The sequence below is a fragment of the Passer domesticus genome, chromosome 18 (assembly GCF_036417665.1).
Source record: "Passer domesticus isolate bPasDom1 chromosome 18, bPasDom1.hap1, whole genome shotgun sequence".
In the NCBI taxonomy this organism is placed as follows: Eukaryota; Metazoa; Chordata; class Aves; order Passeriformes; family Passeridae; genus Passer; species Passer domesticus.
The window spans coordinates 4632981-4657914 of record NC_087491.1 but is presented as its reverse complement, the minus strand read 5'-3'; the positions used below and the strand labels follow the sequence as shown (position 1 = coordinate 4657914).

Below are 24934 nucleotides of genomic sequence, written 5' to 3'. Positions count from 1 at the left end.
GTTTCAACAGAGGCCACATCTGGAGTTCTGTGTCCACTTGGGCTCCTCAGCACAGCAGGGACAGGGAGCTGCTGGAATGGGACCAGCAGAGGCTGCAGAGAGGAGGAAGGGCCTGGAGTGTTTCCATGTCCAGGAAAGGCTGAGGGAGCTGGGGCTGCTCAGCCTGGAGAGGAGCCCCAGCTGAGAGGGGCCTCAGCCCTGTCAGTCCCTGTCTGTTCCCGTCTGTCCCTGGGTGTCCCTGTGTGTGTCCCTGTCTGTCCCTGTCTGTCTGTCCAGTCTGTCCCAGTCTATCCCTGTCTGTCCCTGTCTGTCTGTCCCAGTCTGTCCCTGTGTGCAGAGGTCAGGGCAGGCCCAGGCTCTGCCCCAGGCCCAGCCATGGCCCCAGAGCCACGGGCAGGGCCTGAGCCCAGCAATTCCCCTGCCCAGGAGGCAGAACTGCTGCCCTGGGCAGTGCCAGCCCTGGGCAGAGCCCAGAGAGGCTGTGGGGTCTCCCTGACTGGGAATATTCCAGTCTTGCACTCCAGCCCCATCTCCAACCAGTCTCACACAGGGGCAGTAGGAACTGGAATGGATGACAGGCTGTTTGCAGCACATGGATTAATGTGACCACTCATTTTTCAGAGATTTTTGCACATCTGGAGTAGAATCAAGAGGCAGGGGAGTCTGTCAGTAAAATTCTGGTTTCACATCAGCACTGGGAGAACTGCCCTGCTTTTTCCAAAATCCTGGAGCTCTGGGTTCTGCTCCACAGAAACCATGGGCTCAAGCACCCTGACACAAACCACAAAGTGCAAGGCCATGGAAACCAAAGTCCAACCTGCCCGAATCAGTGTGTGCTTGGTGCAGAGGTAGGAAGGGAAGCACATTGCCCTGGCCAGAGGGCGAAGCAGGAGCTTTCAGAACTCACCTGACTGGGATTAAGGAGCACAGAGAAGCACAAGCAGCAGCAGGGTCTGGCAAAGGATGCACAAAAGCTGCATTTCTTCAGTAGCTGGCTTTAGTCAGGACTGAATCAGTGCTCTGGAGGTGGAACGGGGTAAAGAGCCTGGAAAAAACAAGGACAATCCTCTGCCTACATTTTGTCTGTTAGGGAGTGTCACCCCTACCCCCCATCATACAATGGATATCAGAGGGCTTGAAGGTCTGACATGAGGTCAGAAGGACAGTGGAAGAGGGGCTGAAACTGGATGATCTTTAAGATCCCTTCCAACTCAAACCATCCTGCAATCCTAAAACTGTCCCTGCAGTGTTGAGAGAGCAGCACCAAAGGAGAGGGAAGGTTCCTTTCCTCATCCCTGCCCCACACAAGCTCAGTGCTCACTGCTGGGACCCTCTCCAGCTCAGTTTGGGTCACAGCACAAGGTTCACCTCCCACATCCCAAACCCAGCTCCTCCAACAGCCACAAAGCAACACCTGCAACCCCTCCAGGCAGGGCCAGGTCACCTTTCATTTTCCCTCACCCAAACCTCGGAGCAGCTGCCCTGAGCCAGCACTGAGAGCTTTCTCCTTCCCAGGAGAAGCAGGGGTTGAGCTCTTTCTCCAGGCAGCACTGACACAACCAGAGCACACAGCCTCAAGATGCACCAAGGGAAATTCAGGTTGGATATTAGGAAAAAGTTTTTACAGAAAGAGTGATAAAGTTCTGGAATGGCTGCCTGGGGAGGTGGTGCAGTCACCATCCCTGGATGTGTTTAAAACAAGACTGTGTTAAAAACGGAACCAGACTGCCGGTGCTAAAGTGATTTCAGCATTTATTATAATAAAAAGAAAGGCCTAAAGCAAGGGGCCTGTGGGCAGAGCAAGAGCATTCCTGTCGAGGACGCTGCAGCGCCGGTGCTGGGGCTTCTCAGCAGTGATGTTCCGGATGTCCCAGGTGGAGCAGCACAGATTCAGTGGGTCAGAAGCCCCTTTTTAACCTTTTTTTTGTCCGTTTGGATAGGTTTCTTTTTGGATCCTTCATTTGCGTGAAGGTTTAAGGTGCTTGATTGGCCCATGACAGTTCTGTCCAGGCTGGCTCGTTGCGCTGGGGGTGGTGCACTACTTAGGTGTGTTATGGTATGTTGAGTACCATATTTCCTATAATTACCCTTTAACCCCTTTTACAATAACTAAACTAACAGTACATGCTTAACGGTCTATCAACTATTTTACAACAGTTTCTAGCCTGTTTTTAACAACTGGATGTGGCACTGGGTGCCAGGGTTTAGTTGAGGTGTTGGGGCTGGGTGGGACTCGATGGTCTGAAGGTCTCTTGCAGCCCGGTGATCCTGTGAATTCCCGGGCAGGGAGCCCGGGGGCAGTGCCAGGCTGAGCCCCCCCCGGGCGTTCCGGCAGCAGCACACCCCGGGGAGGGAGGCAGGCAGGGAGGGAGGGAGGGAGGCAGGCAGGCAGGGAGGGAGGGAGGCAGGCAGGCAGGGAGGGAGGGAGGAGGAAGCCGAGCTGAGTCAACACTGCGGAGCTGCCTGCGAGAGCAGAGAGAGGCACAGCCGGGCTGGCTGACAGATCTGCTGAGCCACGGGAAAATGGTTTGAGTAATAATCAACGGTAAGGAAACCTCTGGTCTGGGGAGAGAGCTTAGAGGGGAAATACTCTGCGTGTTTCACGGGCTGGGCTGCTGGGGGGGAGACAGGCTGGTGCTGGAGGGGTTTGGAACACAGCCAGAGCGGCAGGCAGCGAAACAAGTCCCGTTTATCCCGGTAAATCCAGTCCCTCCCTCCCTGCACTGGCTGGGGAGGCTGCTCTGGGGGGGCTGCTGGTTCCCAGTGCCACAAAAGTGTCCCCTGTCCCCCCAGCCTGCCGCTATGTGGCCAGGAAGATGAGGAGCCTGTTCAGCCGGGAGCCCCGGGAGCCACCGCCCTGCCCGGCGCAGGCAGCGCCACAAAGCCAGCAGCAGGGTAAGTGTGGGACAGGGACATCCCTGTGCCACAAAGCCAGCAGCAGGGTAAGTGTGTGGGGACAGGGACATCCCTGTGCCACAAAGCCAGCACCAGGGTAAGTGTGGGACAGGGACATCCCTGTGCCCCAAAGCCAGCAGCAGGGTAAGTGTGGGACAGGGACATCCCTGTGCCACAAAGCCAGCAGCAGGGTAAGTGTGGGGACAGGGACATCCCTGTGCCACAAAGCCAGCAGCAGGGTAAGTGTGGGGACAGGGACATCCCTGTGCCCCAAAGACAGCACCGGTAAGGGGAACTCATGGGAACATCCACGTGCCCCAAAACCAGCACCAAAGTGTGGGCTTTTTGGGGACAGGGACGTCTGCATGTCCCAAAGCCACCACCAGGGTAAGTATGGACTCTCTGGGGACAGCGACATCCCCACACCTCATCCCAAACCTGCTGGGATGGGAGGGGGCTGGGCTCACCTGGGCTCAGCCAGGGATGGGGGCACCTCCACACTGCCCGTCTGTGCTCCCAGGACCGAGCTGCAAAGGTTTCTGTTCTCCCCTGCTTTATTTCTCCTGGCTGGTTTTGGTGTTAAATGTCCTTCCAACTCCTGGCAGAGAAGCAAATAGCAGCCTTTGGAAAAGGGCACAGACGTGCTGTGGGGTGGGATTAGGGGGACAAGAGGATGTCACCTGCTCCCACAGAGCTATGTGTCCCTGGGACACTGTAACCCAGAACCCTGCCAAACACCAAAACACAGCACCACACACCGAGCTGGCAAGGAGAGATCCCTGTCCTTGCCTCCCAGTCTTCCCCCCCTGGCCCATTTAAAGCCCACATCTGAACCACAGTGGCTTTGCAGATAAAGCACAGCCCCAGTTTGGCACGGTGGCTACAGCAAGGACCATCCTGGCTCCCCTCCCTGCCCCAGCCAAGGCAAGGAAAATTCTCCAGCATCACCTGACTGCACTGCTCAGGTGCCAAAGCTCCCTGTGAAAGTGAATTCAGCTTTGAGCAGCAGGCAGAGGAATCTCAGCATGGCAGGGATGTGCCCCACCCGTACTGGTTGCACTGGTTTGGCTGAGTCACTCCTGAGCAAACATTCCCAGAGCAGCAGCACATTCCTGGGCAGCTGCCACGGGGTCAGGCCATGCCTGTCACCTCTGCCTCTGCCAGGAGCTTGCAGCTGTCCCTGGGGACTCCAGGGAGGGCACAGGGCTGAGCCATTCCCTTCCCACTGCCCCCATGAGCTGTGTGGGAGGGGAGGAAGGGGAATTGTGTGCACAGGGGGTCCTAAAACATGTCCAGAATTTCACCTGTCCCCTAAAGTAACAGCTGGCTCCTGACCAGGGAAGGGAAAGGGGATGTGTCCCTTCACTGATGCCTTGATTAAGGCTGTGTGAAGGAGAAGCAGAAGGAAGGAGCAGCTGCCATCCTGCAGTGGGAGCCGGGAATTTGCAGAGGCTCCGGGAAGATCAGGGAAGGTCGATGATACATCATTGGATGTATCAGGGAGAGGAATCAAACTCCTCTTTTGAGCAAAGCTGTTCAGCTCCTTTCTGCAGTTAATTGCTGGGTGTTTAAGTGCAATCAGGATAGCTGAGGTTTTCAGAGGACCTTCCCTTCCAGAATTTCCCCCTTGTTTAATCCCAAATCCCTCTCTTTTCTCCATACTTTTCATTTGCAGATGTAAAACAAGAACTACCAGCACCCCCTGAAGCACCAGCCTCACTCCCCAGCAACAGCAAACCCATCCAGAGCAGGTCCTGACGATAAAACCCTCGTGGTCCTCCCATGAAGGCCACCAGATTTCTTCCCACTAATTTTTGCTGGAAATCCCTTATCCCAGGGATTGGAAAATATCAGCAAATCCCTGCTGGATCTGCTCTCAGCACAGAAGCACATTGATAGAAAATGTCCTGATCAGTGTCTCATGACAGAATTTTCCAGTTGGCAGGGGAAAAAAGAAGATTCCCAGTGTATATCAGAAGATTGCCAATGTATCAGCAGATTCCCAATGTGTATTAAATGCTCCTGACATCCATGGGCCATGGAACACCAGGGGAAGAGCAGGAGCTATTGCATCCTAGCAGGGAAATAGATTTTTATACTGTGAAACCAAATTATGCTCCCAGTGATATTGGTACAAATTCAGACAAATTCAGAATCAGTTCCTGGCATGGAATGAAGGGTTCTGGAGCTCGGGTGTGTGGGAATCCCTTTCCCCATGCCCAGTGAGCCCCCAGTGATGTGCAGCACCCCCAGAGCAGAGGCTGCAGGGATGTGCCCCCAACCCTGCCCTGTCACAGAGCAATGACAGCAGGGCCCCAAACCCCACGGGCGTGGGGGGGATCCTGCCTGACCCCTCCTGTGGCAGCTCGAGCAGAAGTAAAGGTGCATGAAATCAGCTGCTTGGGAATGTGGTGGTTTTTCTCCTGGAATGAGTTTGGTGACACTGCAGTGCTTGGGATCCTGCATTGGCAGCACGTGGGGGTAAGGGGATCACATGGGGGGTCACTGATAAGGGGGTTATCTGTGTTTGGGGGGGTCACTGATAAGGGATTGATAAGGGGATCCGTTTTAGGGGGTCACTGATAAGGGGATCCTTTGTGGAGATCACTGATAAGAGGATCATGTGAAGACCTCACTGCTACAAGGATCATGTGCTAGGGGCTCACTGCTGAGGGAACAGTGTTGGGGCCTTAGGCAGGAGGAGATGGATCTGGTGTCACCATTCCTGGTGACAGAAAAAACTGGAGAAGGAGCAGAGTCATCCTGCACCCTGGAAAGAGCCAAATCGTGGTGCTCCAGGGCTCAGCCTCCTGCTGCCACCCCAAGCAAAGCTCTGGCCCTTGCTGGTACGAGGTTGTGTGAGGGGGTCATGGTTGCTGGCAGGAGGGTTTGGGCACAAGCGAGTCCCAGGCTGTGCCTGGGTTGTTTCTGATCCCTGGGGCAGCTCCTCCCTACCAAGTTGGTGGGCAGGAGCTCTCCAAGGTGAGCAGCTTTCCTGCATCTTTTTCATTAGAGTCCTATTTCCACTCATTCATCCAGGACAAGGAATTACAGCTCCCTTCTCTGCCCCAGAGCTCCTCCACACTGGAGTGTGGGGACAGTTTTGTTTTGGGGTTTTCCAGCCCCCTCTGTTCACCTGCCCCAGCTGTGATGGGTGTGCAGCACTGTGGAGACAAGGGTCCAGTCAGTGAGAAAGCCAGATAAGCTTTCCCATGAACTGGCCTGGGAAGTTTTAGGGAGGCAGAGAGAAAGAATGGTAAACAAATGGTAAACTATCTGCAGATGATGTTTTCAACAAGTTGTTTTCCTCCTAAGATGTTTCACCAAAGAGTGTCTTCTTAATTAGCCAATCATGTGAAATGTGTTGATTGAATGACCAATCAGGTCCCCCTGTATCAGACCAGGGTATGAAAGAAGGGGCTCCAATAAAGTCAGGGCTGCTAGCCTCTCACCCTTCTGCCCTGGAGTCTGTGTCTGTTGTAACAGAACACAAAATGAACAACACACATACTGAAACTTCTAAGGTAAAAAGAAGAAAGTTTATTTCTCGAATTCAATACATATAGAATTTCAAAAGTGGATTGGAGGATGAAATTGTTACTTCTCTAACAATACTGGTTAAGCTAACATTCTATCAAATTTCTCCTTTTCTAGAGAAGAATGCAAAAACAATCATTATTTACGTAAAAGTGCGCGAGAAACTCCATTACAAAACCGTAAACGTCAGAAGGCTTAGAAGAACTTAGAAGAACAGGGTGACGTGTCATTCCTGACTCAGCAGCGGCACAGCACGGTGCTCTGGATGAACTGGCAGGGGCAGGGGACGCTGCTGTGGCCCAGGTGTCCCCCTGGGCTGGCCCGAGGGAGCCGGCCCGTGACCAGGAGCCGCACGTAGCACGCACTGAAGATCACCAGGAGCTGCTGGGCCATGGCCTGCAGGGAGCAAGAGAGGTGTCAGAGCAGGGCAGGCTCAGAGCAGTGAGTCACTGTGTCCCACAGTTTATTTGGTGTGGGGTCACTGAGATGAGCGATGGGCAATGACCCTGGCTCATCCCAGGCTGCCGGGACTGAGGAAGGAGGACTGGCTGCTCTCTGCTTCTCCCTTAGCTTGGAGTTTTGTCTTAGCTCAAATCTTCCTGGCTTTAAAGCAGCCACTTGTTTTAAACCTGGCTTCAAACCAGCCACTTGTTTTAAACCTGGCTTCAAACCAGCCACTGCTTTTAAACCTGACTTAAACCCAGCACTGGGCTGTGTTATTTGGTCCTGGCTACCCTGAGGGCATCACCTGCCTCAGCTCTGCTCCCTGGGAGCCCATCCCAGCATCCACATGGATGGGAGGGGAGGCATGGACAGATTCCTTCCTTGACCTGCCCCTTGCAGCTGTGGTTTGTGCACTTCAGCCCGAGCACTGCCTCCAGGCCCTGGCAGCCCACATCACTCACCTGCAGGGGACACAGGTAAGGGACACTGGGGACAGCCTGGAGCCACGGGCAGGTCCTGCCCTAAGCCCTGGATTTGCTGGGATGGAGGTGGGCAAGGACAGATAACTGGCCCAGATGCCCTGTGGCCAGCAGTGCTGGCCCACTGTCCCCACAGGGGGTGACACCAAGTGACTGCTGACCTGCAGCTAGCCCTGGGGACCTGCCCACTCTGTCCCTGCCTCCTCGGGCTTGTTTTTGCCTGTAGACAGCCAGAGAGCCTCAGCCTGCAGGGATGTCACTTGCACTGAATTTACTTAGTGACAGTGACAGGAAAACTGCAAAATAAATCAAAATCATGCCTTTGGTAGCTCCATGCTGAGCAGGAATCAGGGCACATTTGTTGCCCAGCGTGGCACAAGTCTTTGAAGGTACTTTCCATGGAGGAGACAAAGGCTGGGCTCATCCCTGGCTCAGCTCAGCCTGGGCAGGGCCATCAGGTCCCTGTGGAGAGGTTTTCTTCCAAACAGGACCCTTGGGACCAGCAAGCAAATGCCCAATCCATGAATTCCTCAAGGATTATCCCCAGCTGCTCAGACAGCTTTGAATTCAGGTTTACAAACATGGAATTCAGGTTTTTAAGGGTTTCCTCCTCCTCCTGAGAGCACCAGGGCTGGAGAAGGTCTGTGTGGACTTCCAGGTGCTTCTTCTGGAGGAAAAGGTGGTGTCCCCCATGGCTGGAATGAGTTTTGGAGCTGAGATGCCTTGGGGGTGATTTGGTGCCACTGTCAAGGGGATGTTTCTCCTCACCTGGGGTGGGCCCTCAGGGATGAGGGGCAGGAGCTCACTGCAGGTCACAGGATCTTTATTCAGGGTCACCCTTCTGGATAAAAGCGGGGATTCTTCACATGGAGTCTCCTCCTCCACCCCCAGCTCAGGCTGAGCTGCCACATCCATGACCACCCAGAGCTTGTTCAGCCTGTGCCTCAAGTCTGCCTGGAAGAAAAGGAAAGGAGATTTTGGGGCTCTCCAAAGGCAGGCAGCAGTGGTGTCCTGTGGAGAGCCTTTACAGGGCACCATTTATCCTTGCATAGTTTTTATTCCTGGGATTTCCCACCCCAGGCAGCAGTGGTGTCCTGTGGAGAAACTTTACAGGGCACCATTTCCTCCTGCATGGATTTATTCCTGGGATTTCCCACCCCAGGAAGCAGTGGTGTCTTGAGGACAGAGTTTAAAAGGTACAATTTTCTCCTGCCCATTTTTCACTCCTGGGATTTCCCATGCCAAGAGCCATGCCCAGCACTTGGAGCTGGGTGTCCATGCTATGGCCTGGCTGCCCTCAGCTGCCAGTGGCTGCTCCCAGCACCATGGGCACAGCCTGGCATGAAGAATCCTTCAAAAACAGAGTTCTCTCATCCCCTGTGTGAATCCAGGAACTGCTGTCCTTCTCTGAGCTGCAGCTTTCAGGGAGATGAGCAGCCTGGAGATTTCAGAGGGTTCTCACCTCTCATCACACAAAAGCAGTTCAGTGGATATTTACACACCCACAGAGAGCAAAACATTTTCTGAAGGCCAAGAGGACAAAGTTTTTACATAATTAACTCAATGCAGCAATTCCTGCTCCTCCAGGCTATCCCACTTTTTCCAGGAGGACAGCTCAAGGTGGCAGCTGCTTCAAGGTGTGCCACATGCTTCCAAAATTTGCCTTTCATTCCTGATGACTTTCCATCATTAAAGCTGCACAGTTAATTATCCAGACACGCACATTCCACGGGGTCTGGACAAATTCCTGCTGAACTGGGCAGGGACAGTGCACTTTATTCACCTCCCAGTCTGCCCAGTGCACAGCAGGGCACTCAAACACTCATTTGTCCTTGCCCACCTCCATCCCAGCAAATCCAGGGCTTAGGGCAGGACCTGCCCGTGGCTCCAGGCTGTCCCCAGTGTCCCTTACCTGTGTCCCCTGCAGGTGAGTGATGTGGGCTGCCAGGGCCTGGAGGCAGTGCTCGGGGCTGAAGTGCACAAACCACAGCTGCAAGGGGCAGGTCAAGGAAGGAATCTGTCCATGCCTCCCCTGCCATCCATGTGGCTGCTGGGATGGGCTCCCAGGGAGCAGAGCTGAGGCAGGTGATGCCCTCAGGGTGCTCAGGGCAGCCAGGACCAAATAACACAGCCCAGTGCTGGGTTTGAAGCCAGGAGGATTTGAGCTAAGACAAAACCCCGAGCTAAGGGAGAAGCAGAGAGCAGCCAGTCCTCCTCCCCCAGTCCCGGCAGCCTGGGATGAGCCAGGGTCATTGCCCATCGCTCATCTCAGTGACCCCACACCAAATAAACTGTGGCACAGTGACTCAGCTGCCCTAAACCTCTTTCTGCTGTCTCATCTTTGTTTCAGCAGGAGGCATTTATCTATCCAGGAGGGATCTGACCAATTGCCACCAAGGATACTTGTAGGATGCTGTGTGGCCCGTCCAGGACATCTGTAATCCCCAGGATTATGCTGTGTTTGATAAAGATTTCATTGACAGCTGCCAGCCTCACATCTGTGTTCACGTTTAGCTGTTAAAGAATGCAAGGAAAAATAACACAGTCCACAGCAAAAGTCTAAAAACTGCAGCTGGATAATCCCAAATACTGCAGCTCTGAAAGGAAAACAGTGGGATTGATTTCCAGTGTCATGTTCTCCCTTCTGCCCCCCAGCAAACTTCTTTCCTGAACCCCTGTGAACCCCCACATTTATCTGGTTTCCTCTTGGAAGAGTCATTTGCCTCAAATCCCCCTCTGGATTTTGAGTCAAGACTTTCCAATATTATTCTTCAGCCAAAGACATGGTGCCAGTGATGTCAGAGGCAGCAGGGAATGCAAGGAGGAATCATCAGGAGCAGGGCAGGAGCCAGAGCTGCTGTGGGAGCACAGTCCACACTCTGCAGGGTGACCCTGTTGTGGCCTCTCAGTGCTCAAAGAAGCTTCAAGAGAGCTGGAGAGGGACTGGGGACAAGGCATGGAGGGACAGGACACAGGGAATGGCTCCCACTGCCAGAGGGCAGGGATGGATGGGATCTTGGGAATTAGGAATTGTTCCCTGGGAGGGTGGGCAGGCCCTGGCACAGGGTGCCCAGAGCAGCTGTGGCTGCCCCTGGATCCCTGGCAGTGCCCAAGGCCAGGCTGGACAGGGCTGGGAGCAGCCTGGGACAGTGGGAGGTGTCCCTGCCATGGCAGGGGTGGGAAGATCTTTAAGGTTCCTTTTAACCCAAACCAGCCTGGGATTCTCTAATCCTCTGATCTCCAACAGCAGGAGGTCTGAGCCAGCCTGAGCAGCTCCAACACTTCCCTTTCAAGCATTCCATCCCCTCCCTTGGCTGCAGAACATCCCTTGCCTTCCCTGAGTACTGTAAAATTATTCCCTCCTCCCTGGATCATTGTATTCTTTGCCTGCAGCCAGGGAATGCCCCAGCAGGAGGAATCCTGCTCCCCTCTCTCCACATTCCCACACCAGGAGCCTCCTCTCACCTTCCTCTGGTGCCCATCAATGACCAGGATCACCAGGACAGTGAGAGCCAGGGCCACCAGTGTCACCAGCACACCGGCCCCCCAGAAGTGGCCCAGAGAACTCAGCTGGAGGGTGGAGTAAAGGTTTGTCCAGAGAGAGATGTAGAAAACCTGGAGGAAAATAGAAAGGCTGGTGAGAGTTACAAACCCATGAAAATTAGAAAAGTCACAGGAAGAAGGAAATAACAGTCCCTGCTCCCTTATAAATTAGGTCCCATGAGATTTTTCACAGGGTGAGAAAGGACAAAACTTCTTTCCAATAATAAATAAAGAAAGGATTGGAAGGACTAAGTGAGCCCTAGTTTATTTTAAAAAATCACCACTCACCAAAGACAAAGAGTGAATTATTAATGATGATTCATCCCTAGGAAGGATTTCAACAGAGTGCTTCCATTTAGATGAGGAATGCACTCACTGAGGCATATTGATAATAATTCTCAGAGTCCCTGGATTTAGAAAGTTCCTATTTCAAGGTGGTGCAGAGACCACTCCATTACAGTAATGCTCAACCAGTGAGCACTGATGCAGGTTTAAAGGGCTGTGTTAAAGACAGGGAAAACTGGATTCCTTCACCTTACAGAGCATGGATTTGGGCAGGAGATTGCCTAGGGGCAGGTGTGACATGTAGGGCACAGCATCATCTCATCATGACAAAACTCAGGTGCACTAAACAGGCACCAAACCCCTCAAAACACTGAGCACCAATTCCTACAGGAGAAAATTTGTATAATGGCTATCCAAACAAAAAAAAAGTAATCAAAACAAAGATTTGGGGTTGATCACACCCTTGGCACACTGCAAAGCACCAGCCTCACAGCAGATGCTCATGGTTGGGTCTCTGGAGAACTTTCTTTCACCAGAAGACAAACAAGACCAAAAGTTGACTGATTTGTTTGTGTAATTAGCATCAGGACCAGAATGCCTTCATATCTTTAAAATCAAGATCTAAACCAAGCCTGTTGTAGGTGCTGTCACCTCAGGATCTGCTGGTCACCCATGGACAGCCTGCTTTAGTGGGGCTGCCAGCAGTGGGGTGGAGAGAGGGCCCTGCCCTCCATCTGCAGCAGTTCTGTGAGCTGGAATTGCCAAGAGAACCCGCCAGGAACATGTTAGAATCAGGATTTGCTGCCCAGCCCAACCGCACTCCCTCCCTGGGCACAAGAACCCTGGTGCCAGGCTGGGCAGTCCTCACCACAGCCATGGCAATCTGGAAGCCCCTGGAGCTGTAGAACAGGTACCGCCTCACTTCGGGCCTCAGGACTCCCTCCTGGATCAGCCTTCTCCACGGATCCATCGGCACCTGCCCGGGAACAAACACAAAACCACAGCCACCCTCAGTTTGGGCTCCAGCTCCCAGCAGAACCAGCTGGGCAAACCTCGTTGCTGCTGTTGCTCAATGCAGAAGGACATAGTGTAAGAGCCTGAGAGATGTGGGACTCCAGGTGGCTCTACAAAATACTGTTTATTGTATACAAAATGCTGTTTATTGTATAGTACAGCTCTTCAAAATGCTGTTTATTGTATATTACAGCTCTTCAAAATGCCGTTTATTGCATAGAAGATGTTACAGCAGCCATGGGTCGTGGGTGGCAGAGCCACACCTAAAGCTGCCAGCTACAGCTAGAGGCAAGCCTGAAGCCCCTTTAGTTCTGGTTACAATGCATTATATATATTTTTCTTTGCTGAATATCTTAATACATAACAACCAGTCAGCACCATACACAACACCTTTACTATTGCCTATAGCCTAACATAACTGTCATTACCATATTATGGTCAATACTGTCCAACCACATGAGTTAGTATGTACAGTTTGAGCTTAAAGTTGTTTTTCAATTTTCTTTCAGTGGAAAATTGTTAGACCTTTTTTCTGTGGCAGCAGCTCTCTGGCCACAGAGATAAACACAACTGTCCCAGACTTTCTGGGAAAGGCTGTGAGGAGATCAGAGAAAAGAATGAGAAACAATTCTTATCTTAACCTGCTGCACCTGTTGTTGTGCACATGTGGAATGTGTTATGGAGATTTCTTTATCAAAGGGTGGTTTCTTAATTGGCCAATGGTGATGGCGTTTGGACTGGAGGGCCAATTAGGTCCAGGTGTATCGTAACTGTCTATAAAAGCAATGGGGGTTTCTTGGTAATGATATATATAATAAAGGGATTGATCAGCCTTCTGTGAATCATGGAGTTAGTGCTAATTATTACTCGGCTGGGGGCCTCTGTAACAACATTTTTCTACTTGCCACATCAGCATGTCTGTTTGCCTGTGGTATCTTCTGCTTTTCCTAAGACCTATTTCTACTTGGTAAAAACATATTTTTTGTTTGTGGTCAATGTATCCTTTGCTCTAAGTCATAAAACCTCCTTCCAGCTTGACTTAACCTTTGCTTTTTCAGTTGTCCACTAAGACTGGCTCAGCCATTCTTAATTTAGACATCTCTTATTCTTCTATATCAAAACTTGCTCCCATCTCTATTCTGCTCTCAGGTTCTACATTCAGAGATCTTTCTGCCAAGCACACATAGCTGTGAGACTTTCTTGTCAAACTTTCATCTTTCCCAACCATGTAGGACACGTTTTATGGCACAAAAAGAAAGGATCCATCCTGGTTTATTTTGTGCATCTCCTTTTATACGGTTTTTAAGAACATCCCATCTATCCCCAATTGGTCAGTAACAAGTTGTTATTCTGTATTAATTGGTCACTCAAAGCCCAGTGTGTACGTGCAGAAAAAGTTCTTTGTGAGACATGGTTTTCATTTTTCTATCTAACAGTGTAAAGACAATTTATACAGGTGGCTAATGTTTATCACAGCCCTAGAGCTCTTTCTCAGGGAAAGCAGGTTGTTTTCCACAGTCCTAGAGCTCTTTCTCAGGAAAAACAAGTTATTTTCCACTGCTGCAGGACTCTGTTCTCACAAAGAGCCGCCAGTTTTCTCATGGGTTGTTGTCTCAAGTCAGGATTTGCTTTGTAGGCCTTTGGCCTGCTGTTTCACTGTGAGAAATGAATTTGTAGACAATTTCTAAAGTGTATAAATTTTGTGCGTAAATTTTCTACAAATTCATTTCTCACATTTCACTACCACTCCTTTGCAACCCAAATGTGTGTCCCAGAGCTGCCTCCCACAGGGAGCACCTCCAATCTCACCCACAGAGCTGCCACAGACCCAAAATTTGTGTTCCTGCCTCAGCTGCAGTGAGTAAAACCTTCCTGGGAAGGGCAGGGACAGTCACAAGGGAAGAAAACCCCTTTTTGTGATGAAGGACAAGACAAGGCAGATGTCCCAGGGATGCCCTGCCCTATCAGAGTGAATTTTAAGCAAAATTCACTCCAAACTACCTTCAAAGAGTTTGTTCACAGAAGTTTAAGACAAGTTCATCCCAGCTGACTTCCAGCCCACGGGGAATAGACCGACGTTGGACTGAAACAAGCGACTCTCAAACAAAAAAAACCCAAAGCCATCTGGGCTGTGGGTGTAAATGCAAATTATGCAAATCCAGCTGGAATTAACTCCCAGAGGAGCTCACCTGGATGCCGAGGGACTGCAGTTTGTCAGCACAAAGGTCCATGTCGAAGGAGGAGCTGGGGCAGGTGTTGTCCATGCTGAGCACCAGCAGCACCCGGCCTTGTGGGGGTTCTGCAAGAGCCCAAAAGAGCCGTGAGCACAGCTCTGGGGGGTTTATCCCACAGCCAGGCAGCACCTGGCAAAGGGGAGGCTGAGAACGCAAACCACCCTGGTGTGATTTAAACTGATCCAAAATCCCCTCCTTGGCCATTGCTAAGGAGCTCGGCAAGCAGCCTGAGACCCCCTGAAGGAAACAGACTGCAGAAAGGGAAGAAACCCCCAAAACATCCCAGGAGTGAGCAGCCAGAGATAAGAGAAGATAACAGGATGCTGTGATCTGCAGCACAACCATGTCCTGTCTCAGCAACACCAAACTGGAAGTGTGGAGGTGAAACTGCAGGCCAACGGCCCACAAACTGAATCCTGACTCAAACAACTTGTTTTCCACAGTCTTAGAGCTCTTTCTCAGGGTAAAGAAGTTATTTTGTGAGCTGGGATTGCCAAGAGAACCCACCAGGAATGTGTTAGAACCAGGATGTGGTGCCTAGCCCAACCCTGCTCCCTCCCTTGGCACAAGAACCCGGTGCCAGGCTGGGCAGCCTGCAGTGCCCTCACCACAGCCATGGCAATCTGGAAACCCCTGGAGCTGTAGAAAACCCAGTTTTGGCTCTCTCATGGCTTCTGTTGGCTCAAGTCAGGATTTGGTCTGTAGGCATTTGGGCTGCTGTTTCACCACCACAAACAGGCTCAGGCTGCTCCGTGGTGCCAAGGCACACTGCCCTCTTGGAGACCCCTCCCCATTGCCCACCCACCATAAAAACCAACTTGAGCAATGAATTCAAGTGCTTTCCAGCAATCCTATTGCTTGGGAATGTGGCAGGGCTGCCCTGGAGCAGCCCCAGACCCTCCTGCAGCATGGCTCTGCTCAAGGCTCTTCAGTGTCAGCTCAGGGCAGGATCACAGATGCATCCTAGAGACTCCAGTCAGGAGCCTAAAGAGTGTGAGGACAGCCTGTCCTAGATTTGAGCAGCACGGGAGAGCTGTGATCTCCAGGCAGCCCATCTGGCACCCACCTAGAGCTTACACAAGCTGTGCTACAGAGAGAGGAAGGGTTTGGGCCTAAGGAAGTGGCTGGTTCAGCTGAGACCCTGCTTCACTGAAAGGTTTCACACAAATTTCCTTCCTCTTTTCAGCTCCAGGGTCAGCCAGGTGTCCCTGGGCTGCTCCTGGGGACATTTAGTGCAAAAATGGGGCTGGAGGGTGCAGGGGGTATGAGTGACCAGCCATCCATGGCTCTGCCAGAGGGCTCCAAACCCTGTCCAGCCTGGCCTTGGGCACTGCCAGGGATCCAGGGGCAGCCACAGCTGCTCTGGGCACCCTGTGCCAGGGCCTCTGAATCCTCACAGGGGAGAATTTCTTCCTAATCTCCAATCTAAACCCACTGTCTTTCAGTTTGAAGCCATTCCCTGTGTCCTGGCACTCCAGGCCCTTGGACAGTCTCTCTCCATCTTTCCTGTTGGCCCCTCCAGGCCCTGCAAGGCCACACGGAGGTCCCCCCAAAGCTTCTCCTCTCCAGGTGAACAATCCCAGCTGTGCCAGCCTCTCCTCCCAGCAGAGCTGCTCCATCCTCTGATCCCCTGGTGCCTCCTCTGGATCTCTGCAGCAGCTCCAGCTCCTCCCTGTGCTGGGCCAGGGCTGGGGCAGCTCTGCAGGTGGGGGTCTCACCTGAGCCCAGGGCACAGGGGCACAATCCCCCTGCCCTGCTGCCCCCAACACAGGTCAAATTTCCCAAAGACTTCTCAGCCTCAAAGGCCAAGAGGAGAGGCCTTGCAGGGGGCTGCTTCGTTCATTCCTGCATATCAGGCATTTAATAAAAACCCCAAAGTATCTCCATCCCCTTCCCAAAATGCTGAAACATCCACAGTGTTTTGGTACTTTCACAAGTGAGATGCAGTTAAAGAGCATCTTTGGTAAAATCTGTCAGTGGTTATTTTAAGGACACTGAGCTCAGATCTGCCTCTCCTCTTAGCAAAGAGCTGCTCCCTTACCTGTCACCCACTGCAGGGCTCCTTCCTTGAAATCACTCTTGCTGTACAGGAGGGAGGAACCATTTTTCTCAGTTCCACCAGTCTGGCTTTTCTGGGCCATGCTGAAGGTGTGTCTCCTTGAAGGATTCTGTGTTTTCTGGTCAGAAATTCAGCATTTCTCTCTCTCCCTGCTGGGAAGCACCAACCAGCCCCACAGCAGCTGAGTGGGGAGCAGATTGTGAAACCCTCACTCCCACTGCTGCCTTCCTGGGCATCCTGCTTCCCATGAGCCACGAAGCATTTTCTAGCCCTGAAAAAACAAGAAGAACATCCCAAATCTTGCAGAGACAGCAAATAAAGGATAACAGCAGTGACTGCACCTGGTGTTGGCCAGTGTGAGCTCAGTCCACACAGACTCACTTTTTATGTTTGGTTTTTGTTGAGAGGTGGAAAAGCTATCCTTAAATATTCCTTAAATTATCCTGACATCCATCAGCATTCACATTTTGCAAGCACTTAGCAAGGAACAGTCAGGGTTTCTCCTTGCCAAGCCTCTTTGCCATCACCTTCAGAAGAACCTGGAGCTGGTGGAAATGCCCCTCCCTGGAAGTGACACGGGGACAGATCCTCACCACACGATGGGAGAAGTACAGATGAGGCAGAAAAATGCATCTGCTGAAGGCAGAGTCAAGCAGGAGCTCCCACCCAGCAGCAATGAAGCCTTTGAGGCTCTGCTTTCCCTTCCTTTCTCTTCTGCTTTACCTTCCCCTCTCCTCTGCTCTCTTCTCCCATCTCCTCTCCTTTTTTTGTCCCTCATCTCTGCTTTCTCTTCCTCTCATCCCTTTTCCTTTCTCCTCTCCTCTGTTTTCCTTCTTCCTCTCCTCTACTTTCCTTTCCCCTCTCTTTTCCTTTCCCCTCCCCTTTCCTCAGGGAAGTTCTCCCAGCAGGCACAGTGCCCAAGGTTTTCCATGTGTTTTTTTCCTGCTGGCACAGCTCTCTAACCTCCTGCCAGCACCTGTGGGTGGCTGTTAAATGCCTGGTAAACTCTCGAGTTTACTTTTCAATTACCTTCCACTCCAGCTCTCCAAAACCACCGCTTACTTTTTAACCTCTGCTCAGACCAGGAGCCTGTTGCTGTCTCCTGGTGGGAGGATCCCTTACAGATCTCACCCACCCTCCTTCCAAAGGGGATTGTTTTGTTTCTGACTTTTTTTCTGGTTTTTTTCTGACTGTTGCGGCTGTATTTACCTCCTTGCACAAAGCCAGGACAGTCCCTGGTTGAAGGAAATGGAGGCAAGAGAAACAACATGAAAAATTTTCCCCTGATCACAGGGGAAAAAAACCCAAAAGGGCTGAAAACTCCCTTAAAAAGCTGAAACTTAAAGGATCCTAAAGGATTTCTGAAAACTTAAAGGATCAAAGCAGGAAGTGTGTGCACACAGGATGGGCACAGCACCTGCTCTTCACCTGCACAGGTGAGGAGAGGTTCCCCTGGGCACAGCTCTGCCATGAGGATCATGGGCACCAAATGTTACAGGGCACATCCCAGCACCAAAAGGTGCATTCGGATGGGTTTTCTCACTGCTTTCCTTCTTTTGCCATCCAATGGAAGTGAATGTAAAATCAAGACAGAAAAGCCCATAGCAGACAGAAGCAAAGAGTGAAAAAACAGAGGAAACTAAAGAAAAATATATGAAAACTAATTAAAAACTGAAGAAAAACCTGATTAAAACCAACCACCCTGTTGCTGCTGCTGGCACATCCATTTGGACACAAATCAAGGCTCTCTGGCTCTGAGGATGAGAATCTGGGGCCTCTGGAGGACAGTCCCCAGGAGTTGACAGTGCAGGTGCAGCAGCCCAGCCATCCCCAGGAGGGAAACAGCCTTCCCCAAACACTGGGAGCTCCTCAGCCAAAGCAGCTTTGCTTTTGCTTCTCAGTGCAGCACAGTTTGGCTCTGTTGCCTTTCCCTGCAGAACTGCCCATGTGGGGATTTGGGTCCCCCCAAACCTCCCTCTGATCCCTCCTGAGGCACCTCAAGGAGCAGCCTCTCCTCTCCTGCACTCCCAGGCTCTGCATTCTCTAAATTTCTTCTTTTTCTTTATGCAATGCCAACAGCCCTCTGGTCAATTCACTTCCTTCTTTTTTGGACACCTGCAAGCCCTCACTAAACAGCAGACAAACACCCAGCAGGTCCTTCTGCCTCGTTCCCAGAGCAGCCAGCAGAGCCTTACCTGCTCCAGCTCACTCCTGGTGCTGGGAATGCAGCTCAGCCTCCTCCTCCTCCTGCTACCTGTCCCACTCTGCACTGCACAGGTGCCACACTGTGCTACCTTCAAGCAGGAAGGTGCCAGCCTGTGCTGGATGAGGTCCCTGTGTCCCCTGGGAGCAGGGAATACCCAGGTCTGTGCCCCTGCCTCCCCCTCCTCACGCTGAGCTGCACGCAGGGACTTGCAAAATCTCCCTGGTGCATGTGACTCTCCCCTGGGCTGTTCAGAAATGAGGGTTTAACCCTCTGTAGTTCCTCAGAAGTGTTCCCACGCCCAAGACACAGCCACAGGGGGAGATTCTCCTCCTCACCTGCAGCAGGGTGGGGGTCCAGAGCTGGAGCTGGAGCCTGAGGAGTGTGAAGAGCTGAAGAGTGGCACAGACAGGAGGCTCTCCTCTTCCTTCTCCTCCTCTAGGATCAGCCAGGCAGGATTCAGGAACTACAAATCCCACAGTTACACCACATCAGTTCCTGTAAGTGTTTCAAGACAGGGCTGGAGACATCAGAAGAGGAAAACACATATCTCAAGGCTGACAAGAGGTCACTGTTCATCAAAGGGTCATGGAAGGCAGTCAAGAACAGGGAGGGCAGGAGTTGTAGCCCTCCCCAAACCAGGCTGTGCTGATGTGGAGCAAGTTTCCCCTCTAGCAGCTCCAGAAGAAAAGCAGGAGGCTCAGGCACAGTCAGATGGATCCTCCAGAGTGCTGCACATGTTGGAGTTGTTTGCCTGACAATGCTGAGACACCATGAAAACCAAACTCCTTAGCCTGGGAATTGTGGTGTGAGAGCTGCCCAAAAGCTGCAGGATCCATGGAGGGTTGGAACAAAGCAAATCCAGGGGTAGATGGTTGAAAGAAAAGGAACAATCAGCTCTTGCAGTGTCTGTGTGCACTTCCTGGAGCAAAGGCTGCTCTTCTGGAGGGATCAGTTCTGCAACCCTGCCTCTCCAGAGCTGTGAGTTCATCCCATCACGTGGCTCCACAGGCAACAGGAGCAACTCCAAAGCCACTCACCCTCATGGGATCCTGTTACACTGGAAACCAGCAACACCATCCAGGCACTGGGAAAAATCCCATAAATCTGTCACCAGCTCAAGGCCCAGCTCCAATCCCCACCCCAGACAGGGCCATGGGAAGCTTTGAGTTCTTTTGCAAACGCTCATCAAAAGTTTTGGCTTGGTTTGCTCCTCACCCACACAGAGATGCTGACAGGGAACACGAGAAGCCAAGAGCACTGCCAGCTCTCCACAGGAAAAGGCTCCAGGCAAATTCCTGTGGGACAATAACTTGAAAGTTAACAATAACTTGAAAGTTAACAATAACTTGAAGGCGGTGTGGATAATGATCTGCAGCACGGTCCCTGTGCCCCTCTTGCTCAGCAAGACACAAAAGGTCTTGGCATCAGCACCTCCAGCAGCAAACTCCTGCTCATTTGAGAGGAGTGTTGGGATCACCAGAGGCTGGACTGCCAGGATGGTTTGGGTTGGAAGAACCTTAAATCCCATCTGAGTCCACCTTTCCACCACCCAGGCTGCTCCAAGCCCTGTCCAGCCTGGCCTTACCCTCCCCTTACCACAGCAATCTGCTGCCTCTGGGGAAGTCCCCCACCCCATTTTCCCAAATTCCTGCAGGGCTGTGCAGCGGCTCATGGATTGCTCTGAGCTGATGTATTTGATTTCACCTTTCTCAGCTACTCCTCCCTGCAGGGAGGCTCAGGCTATTGGTTTCAGATCATTTCTCCCACTTATCAAGATCATTTGGAATTGTGATTCAGTGCTCTGTACTGTTTGTATCTCTTCCCAGCTTGGTGCCCTGGACTTACATTGTACTCCCTGTTCCACCTGCTGCATTAATGAATATATTACAGGGAAACTGATTGCAGGGAAATGAACAAATCTGCTTTTTCAAGATAGAAATTTGAGGACTGTCCCAGGCTGACAGTGCCCACCCACCCCTGCCAGCCCCAGAAATAACCTCACCCTTCATCACACCCTAAATGTCATTTCTGCGGTCACTCTTCAGCACCTATTTGAAGTCTCACTGCTTTAAATAACCAGACACACACATTTAGTCTGCTTTTGCCTATTCTGACCATGTTCTCTCTGTATTTACTCCATGCTTTGATAAACTGAGCTCCTTTGCAGTATTTGGAATCCACACCTCTGTGATTCCAGCTTTTTTGACCACAATCTGCATGTGGTTGCAGTTTCTCCCCACGTCAGCCTTGTTTGGACTGTGCACTGCAGCCAGCACTGGCACATCTCATTTTCTTTTGATGAAACTGCATTTTCAGGGGAGAACTGTGCCATCTCTTTCCTTTTTTTTCCCTAGTGAGCCTTAATTAGGAGAACAAAGTTGTTGAAAGCCTTGTCTTGCCCTTTTCCCCCTTTCTGCACACAAAGTCCTTTCACTTTGCGTTGTTGGATTTTTTTGTCAGCAAAGCTGACAGATTGACAGTCATTAAATATAAAAATTTATTTCACACTACCCATAAATTACAAGTTTCAAATGAAGAATGACATTTGCTTAAGGCACTGAGTGTGGTTCTTATCTTTTTTTTCCTACTTCTGCCTTTTTCTTATGAAGACTTAAAGTATTATTCTTTTTACTATGGTAATGCAAAAACGTCTTTTCTTGAATCTCAAATTAAAAGAGGCAAAGCTCGCTATGTGCCTGGGATAATGATTCAGCTATTGATCCAGAAGATGCTTTATTAGATTATTTTGAGGCAGATGAAAGTAATTTAATACCAATTTATTTTCTATTCCTATGCTAGTCCAAGATACAATCTTTTCTGCATGAAATTAGCACTTTCTCCTTTCAACCTCAAAGAAACATTACACTGTGCTCCTTCCTTGGATTAGTTTGGGAAAACTTTTTCAGCAGAACATTGATCTAGAGGGTTCTCAATTGTATTTTCTTTAAGACTTTAAAGCCAAGACCTCAGCTGGGATCAGCAGGTTCTTGCCTTTTCTCTCCCATTATGCATTAATGCAAAAACTAGTGAAGAGAGACAAAGGGGAAAGAGATTCCAGGTGAGGAAAACAGAGGCAAAGAAGGAAATCAGAGCAGGTTTAATGCAGGCAGAGAGAAGGGAGAGGAGCTGCATTATGTTTACACAGTCATCTGTCACCTCCAGGGGACACTGCAGGGTGGTTCTGCCCCACAACAGGAGGACAGCACCTGGGATACCCCATCCTGCTGCTCACACCTCCCACGAGCTGCCCCAGGGGCCAGGAACTGCTGCATTTTCTCTAGGGTTACCAAATTCTGCCTGCTCCAGGGTCAGCTGGGCTCCAGGGTGGGAGAAAACAGCAGGAGCCCAAAGCTGGGGATGGCAGGAAAGGGATAGAGGGACTGCCAGCAGCTCACTGGGCTGGATCTGCCATTAAAACAGCTCTACATTTAATAAGGATCATCAGGACCTGTGCACTGACCTCACAAAAGCAGAAAAATTAGGAATTTAAGGTTGCCCAATGTGGATTTGCCCCTGGAACACCCTGAATTCCCTGGTGTTGCCATCCAGCACAGCCTGGCAGCTCGAGGCAGGGAGGAGAAGGGCTCCTGGACCTCCAACAGCAGCAAAATGTCCTCACCTGCTTCTGAAAGTGCCCAAATCCAGCTGCCAGGGGAGCCCCTGCTAAAGCACTGCCAGCCAGAACTGCTGTCCCCCTAAGGAGAGCTCTCTGGACTCCAGATCTGGGGTTAGAGGTGATTTCCTTCCTTTATTTCATAGGAACACAAGATCACAGAATATCCTGAGCTGCAAGGGACTGAAGGGATCACCCAGCCCAGCCCTGTCCCTGCCCAGACCCCCCAGCAACCCCACCCTGGGCATCCCTGGCAGCACTGTCCAAAGGCTCCTGGAGCTCTGGCAGCCTCGGGGCCGTGCCCATTCCCTGGGGAGCCTGGGCAGTGCCAGCACCCTCTGGGGGAAGAGCCTTGCCCTGAGCTCCAGCCTGAGCTGCCCTGGCCCAGCCCCAGCCGTGCCCTGGCTCCTGTCCCTGTCCCAGAGCAGGGATGGGAGCTGCCCCTCGGGAGGAGCTGCAGCCCCGGGGAGCTCTGCCCTCACTCTGCTCAGCTGAACAATCCCAGAGCCCTCAGCTGCTCCTCACGGCCCCTCCAGACCCTTCCCCATGGCTGTGTCCCTCCTTTGGACACTCTCTCACACTGTAGTGCCCCAAGTGCCCCCAGGAGCAGGAGCCAGGTGGTATTTCCAGGAATGGGAGCCCAAAACAAGGGCATCTCACAATGGTGTGTGGGCCCAAAGCAGCTTCTGCTTTCTGTGGTACATGAGCAGGCTGTAGCTCAGTCCTGAGGGGTTATCACAGACCCCCAGAGTGGTTTAGGTTAGAAGGAACCTCCAGAGATCAAACTCCCTTCTCTCTGCCCACAGGGACTCCTCCCACTATCCCAGGCTGCTCCAAGATCCATCAGTCCAGCCTTGGACACTTGCAGGGATGGAGCAGCCATGACTTCTCTGGGTAGAGGAGCAGCAGGGAGAATTCAGATACAGATTTGTTCTAGCAGCTGCTGTGGGCTTCACTCCTACTCCTCAAACTTCCTGTAAAATGCCCCAAAAATCAGATTTCAGGGACAAGAAGCAGCGTGTCCCACTCCATACCTGTGTCAGGACTGTTCCCTGAAGAGCATTTCCCTGGCACAGCCTGGCTTAGGCACACAGGGCTGCCTTTCCCAGAGCATCACAGGGCAAGATGGAAGAACCTCAACTGGAAATAAAATATCTGCACTGCACAAACCAAGCCAGCCTTCCTGGAGAGCAGTAATTGGAAATGCTTCCTTCAGTGCAAAGTTGGAGTCATTCTCAACAGTTAAGTTTCAGGGAAGTATTACAGAAAATTATTATTCTTGCAACACATTAACACTTCTGCATGTTCTAAAGGGAGCTTCTTCACAGCACATTTGCCAAGGAGAAATAATCATGGATAATTTCTTCCCCTTTTTCTCCTGCTTCTGTTCTAAAGAAGGATAAAAGTCCTCATTAACCAAGGGAAACTTATGAACCAATATGAGAAAGTGGAGCACACACTTCATTTTTTCTGGACAGAGTCTCAGTCACTGATAAGAGAGGGAATGAAATTGCTAATTACAGCCTGGAGCAAGGAGGGCTTTGAGGAGCGTCCTGCTGGAGCCTGAGCACCTGCTCTCAACAGGGAGAATGTCTCATCTCCAAAGGACAGAGTGAAATTATCACGGCTGCAACCTTTTACGAGGCCATAACACCTTTCCACATTACAGCACATGGATTAAAACTGCTCTGATCCTGTTCTGCTTGCACTCACCTGGCTTCTCCCCCAACTTGGCACATTTGACTTTGCAAGAAGCTTTTGTTTAAATTTTACAACCCGTTTAATAGCTGCAATTCCTGAAGAGATCTTTCCAGGAGTACAGTGCACTACCATAAAATATGACAAGAGGAGACCCCAGAGCTGTCTGCTCCTGCCTGCAGGACTCACATCCACATCCATCTAGCTTTTTTCCCTTCCTATCACAATTCCAGAGGTCCAAGAGGCTTTGCAATGCCTCACTGAGGAGCTGTGGAAATCAAGATGTTCTGTCTGAGGAACAGAACAGCATCCATGAGGTTCCTTGCAAAGATCCCCAACTGCACAGTTCCTGGGCCAGATTAGGGACAGGAGGTCCCTTTTCCACAAAAAGCCTGGAATTTGAACTCAACAACAAAGCAAAGCTGCATTTAATATTCTGCTGGAAAGAGAAAGAAACCACTGAAACATGAAACCTCTTGATTATTTGTGTGTATCTTTGATTAAAGAGCTGGGAAGTGATGCAGACAAGCCCAGAACTTTTCTTTCCCACTGTTCCCAGGCACAGGATGCTGCAGGATTCAGGACGACCTTGGTATAAACACGCAGTGACCAGCACTGGACCCAAGGAAGGGTAATTACTGTGCAGCACCTGGCTATCAAACTATTCCAATGAACTGGCACCATTTTATTTCCCCTAATGGTCACAAGAACATTTGTTCCTGAAGGTTTTCAGAATGATCTGGCAGGTAAAGCATCAGACTGGAGCCAAGAGGAGGAGCTCTGTAATGGGTTTTAACTCACCTGCTGTGACCTTCAGATATTGGCTGTCTCTCTTAAAACTTTCTTTTATCAATACTTGATGGTCACTCTGCAGAGTCCAGACTTCCAAGGTGCCCAGCGAGACCTGCCAGCATTCCCAGAACAAGT

At 51.2% G+C, this 24934-nt stretch overlaps 1 protein-coding gene and 1 long non-coding RNA gene across 11 annotated transcripts; one reads left to right on the top strand and one right to left on the bottom strand.

The window, feature by feature from the left end:
* The first annotated feature begins 2405 nt into the window (after positions 1 to 2405).
* Positions 2406 to 5290, top strand: LOC135283311 (uncharacterized). Its single transcript, XR_010349142.1, has 3 exons — positions 2406 to 2545; positions 2794 to 2895; positions 4571 to 5290. It is a non-coding gene; the product is annotated as an uncharacterized LOC135283311 (long non-coding RNA).
* Positions 5291 to 6412: 1122 nt separating this feature from the next.
* Positions 6413 to 24932, bottom strand: TMEM268 (transmembrane protein 268). 10 transcript variants are annotated; one of them, XM_064393947.1, is made up of 10 exons: positions 24809 to 24932; positions 19032 to 19991; positions 16473 to 16761; positions 14387 to 14496; positions 12052 to 12159; positions 10821 to 10970; positions 9759 to 9869; positions 9268 to 9345; positions 8124 to 8309; positions 6413 to 6828 (listed from the first exon to the last, which is right to left on the bottom strand). In XM_064393947.1, the coding sequence occupies exons 3-10, from the start codon at positions 16570 to 16572 to the stop codon at positions 6670 to 6672; spliced, it is 1002 nt and encodes a 333-aa protein (XP_064250017.1). In that variant the 5' UTR covers positions 16573 to 16761; positions 19032 to 19991; positions 24809 to 24932; the 3' UTR covers positions 6413 to 6669. The 10 variants fall into 10 exon arrangements, with proteins under 10 accessions (XP_064250017.1, XP_064250012.1, XP_064250014.1 ...); XM_064393942.1 differs by lacking the exon at positions 6413 to 6828 and having other exon boundaries at positions 7379 to 8309; XM_064393944.1 differs by lacking the exons at positions 6413 to 6828; positions 19032 to 19991; positions 24809 to 24932 and adding an exon at positions 18686 to 18971 and having other exon boundaries at positions 7379 to 8309.
* Between the last annotated feature and the right edge of the window lie 2 nt (positions 24933 to 24934).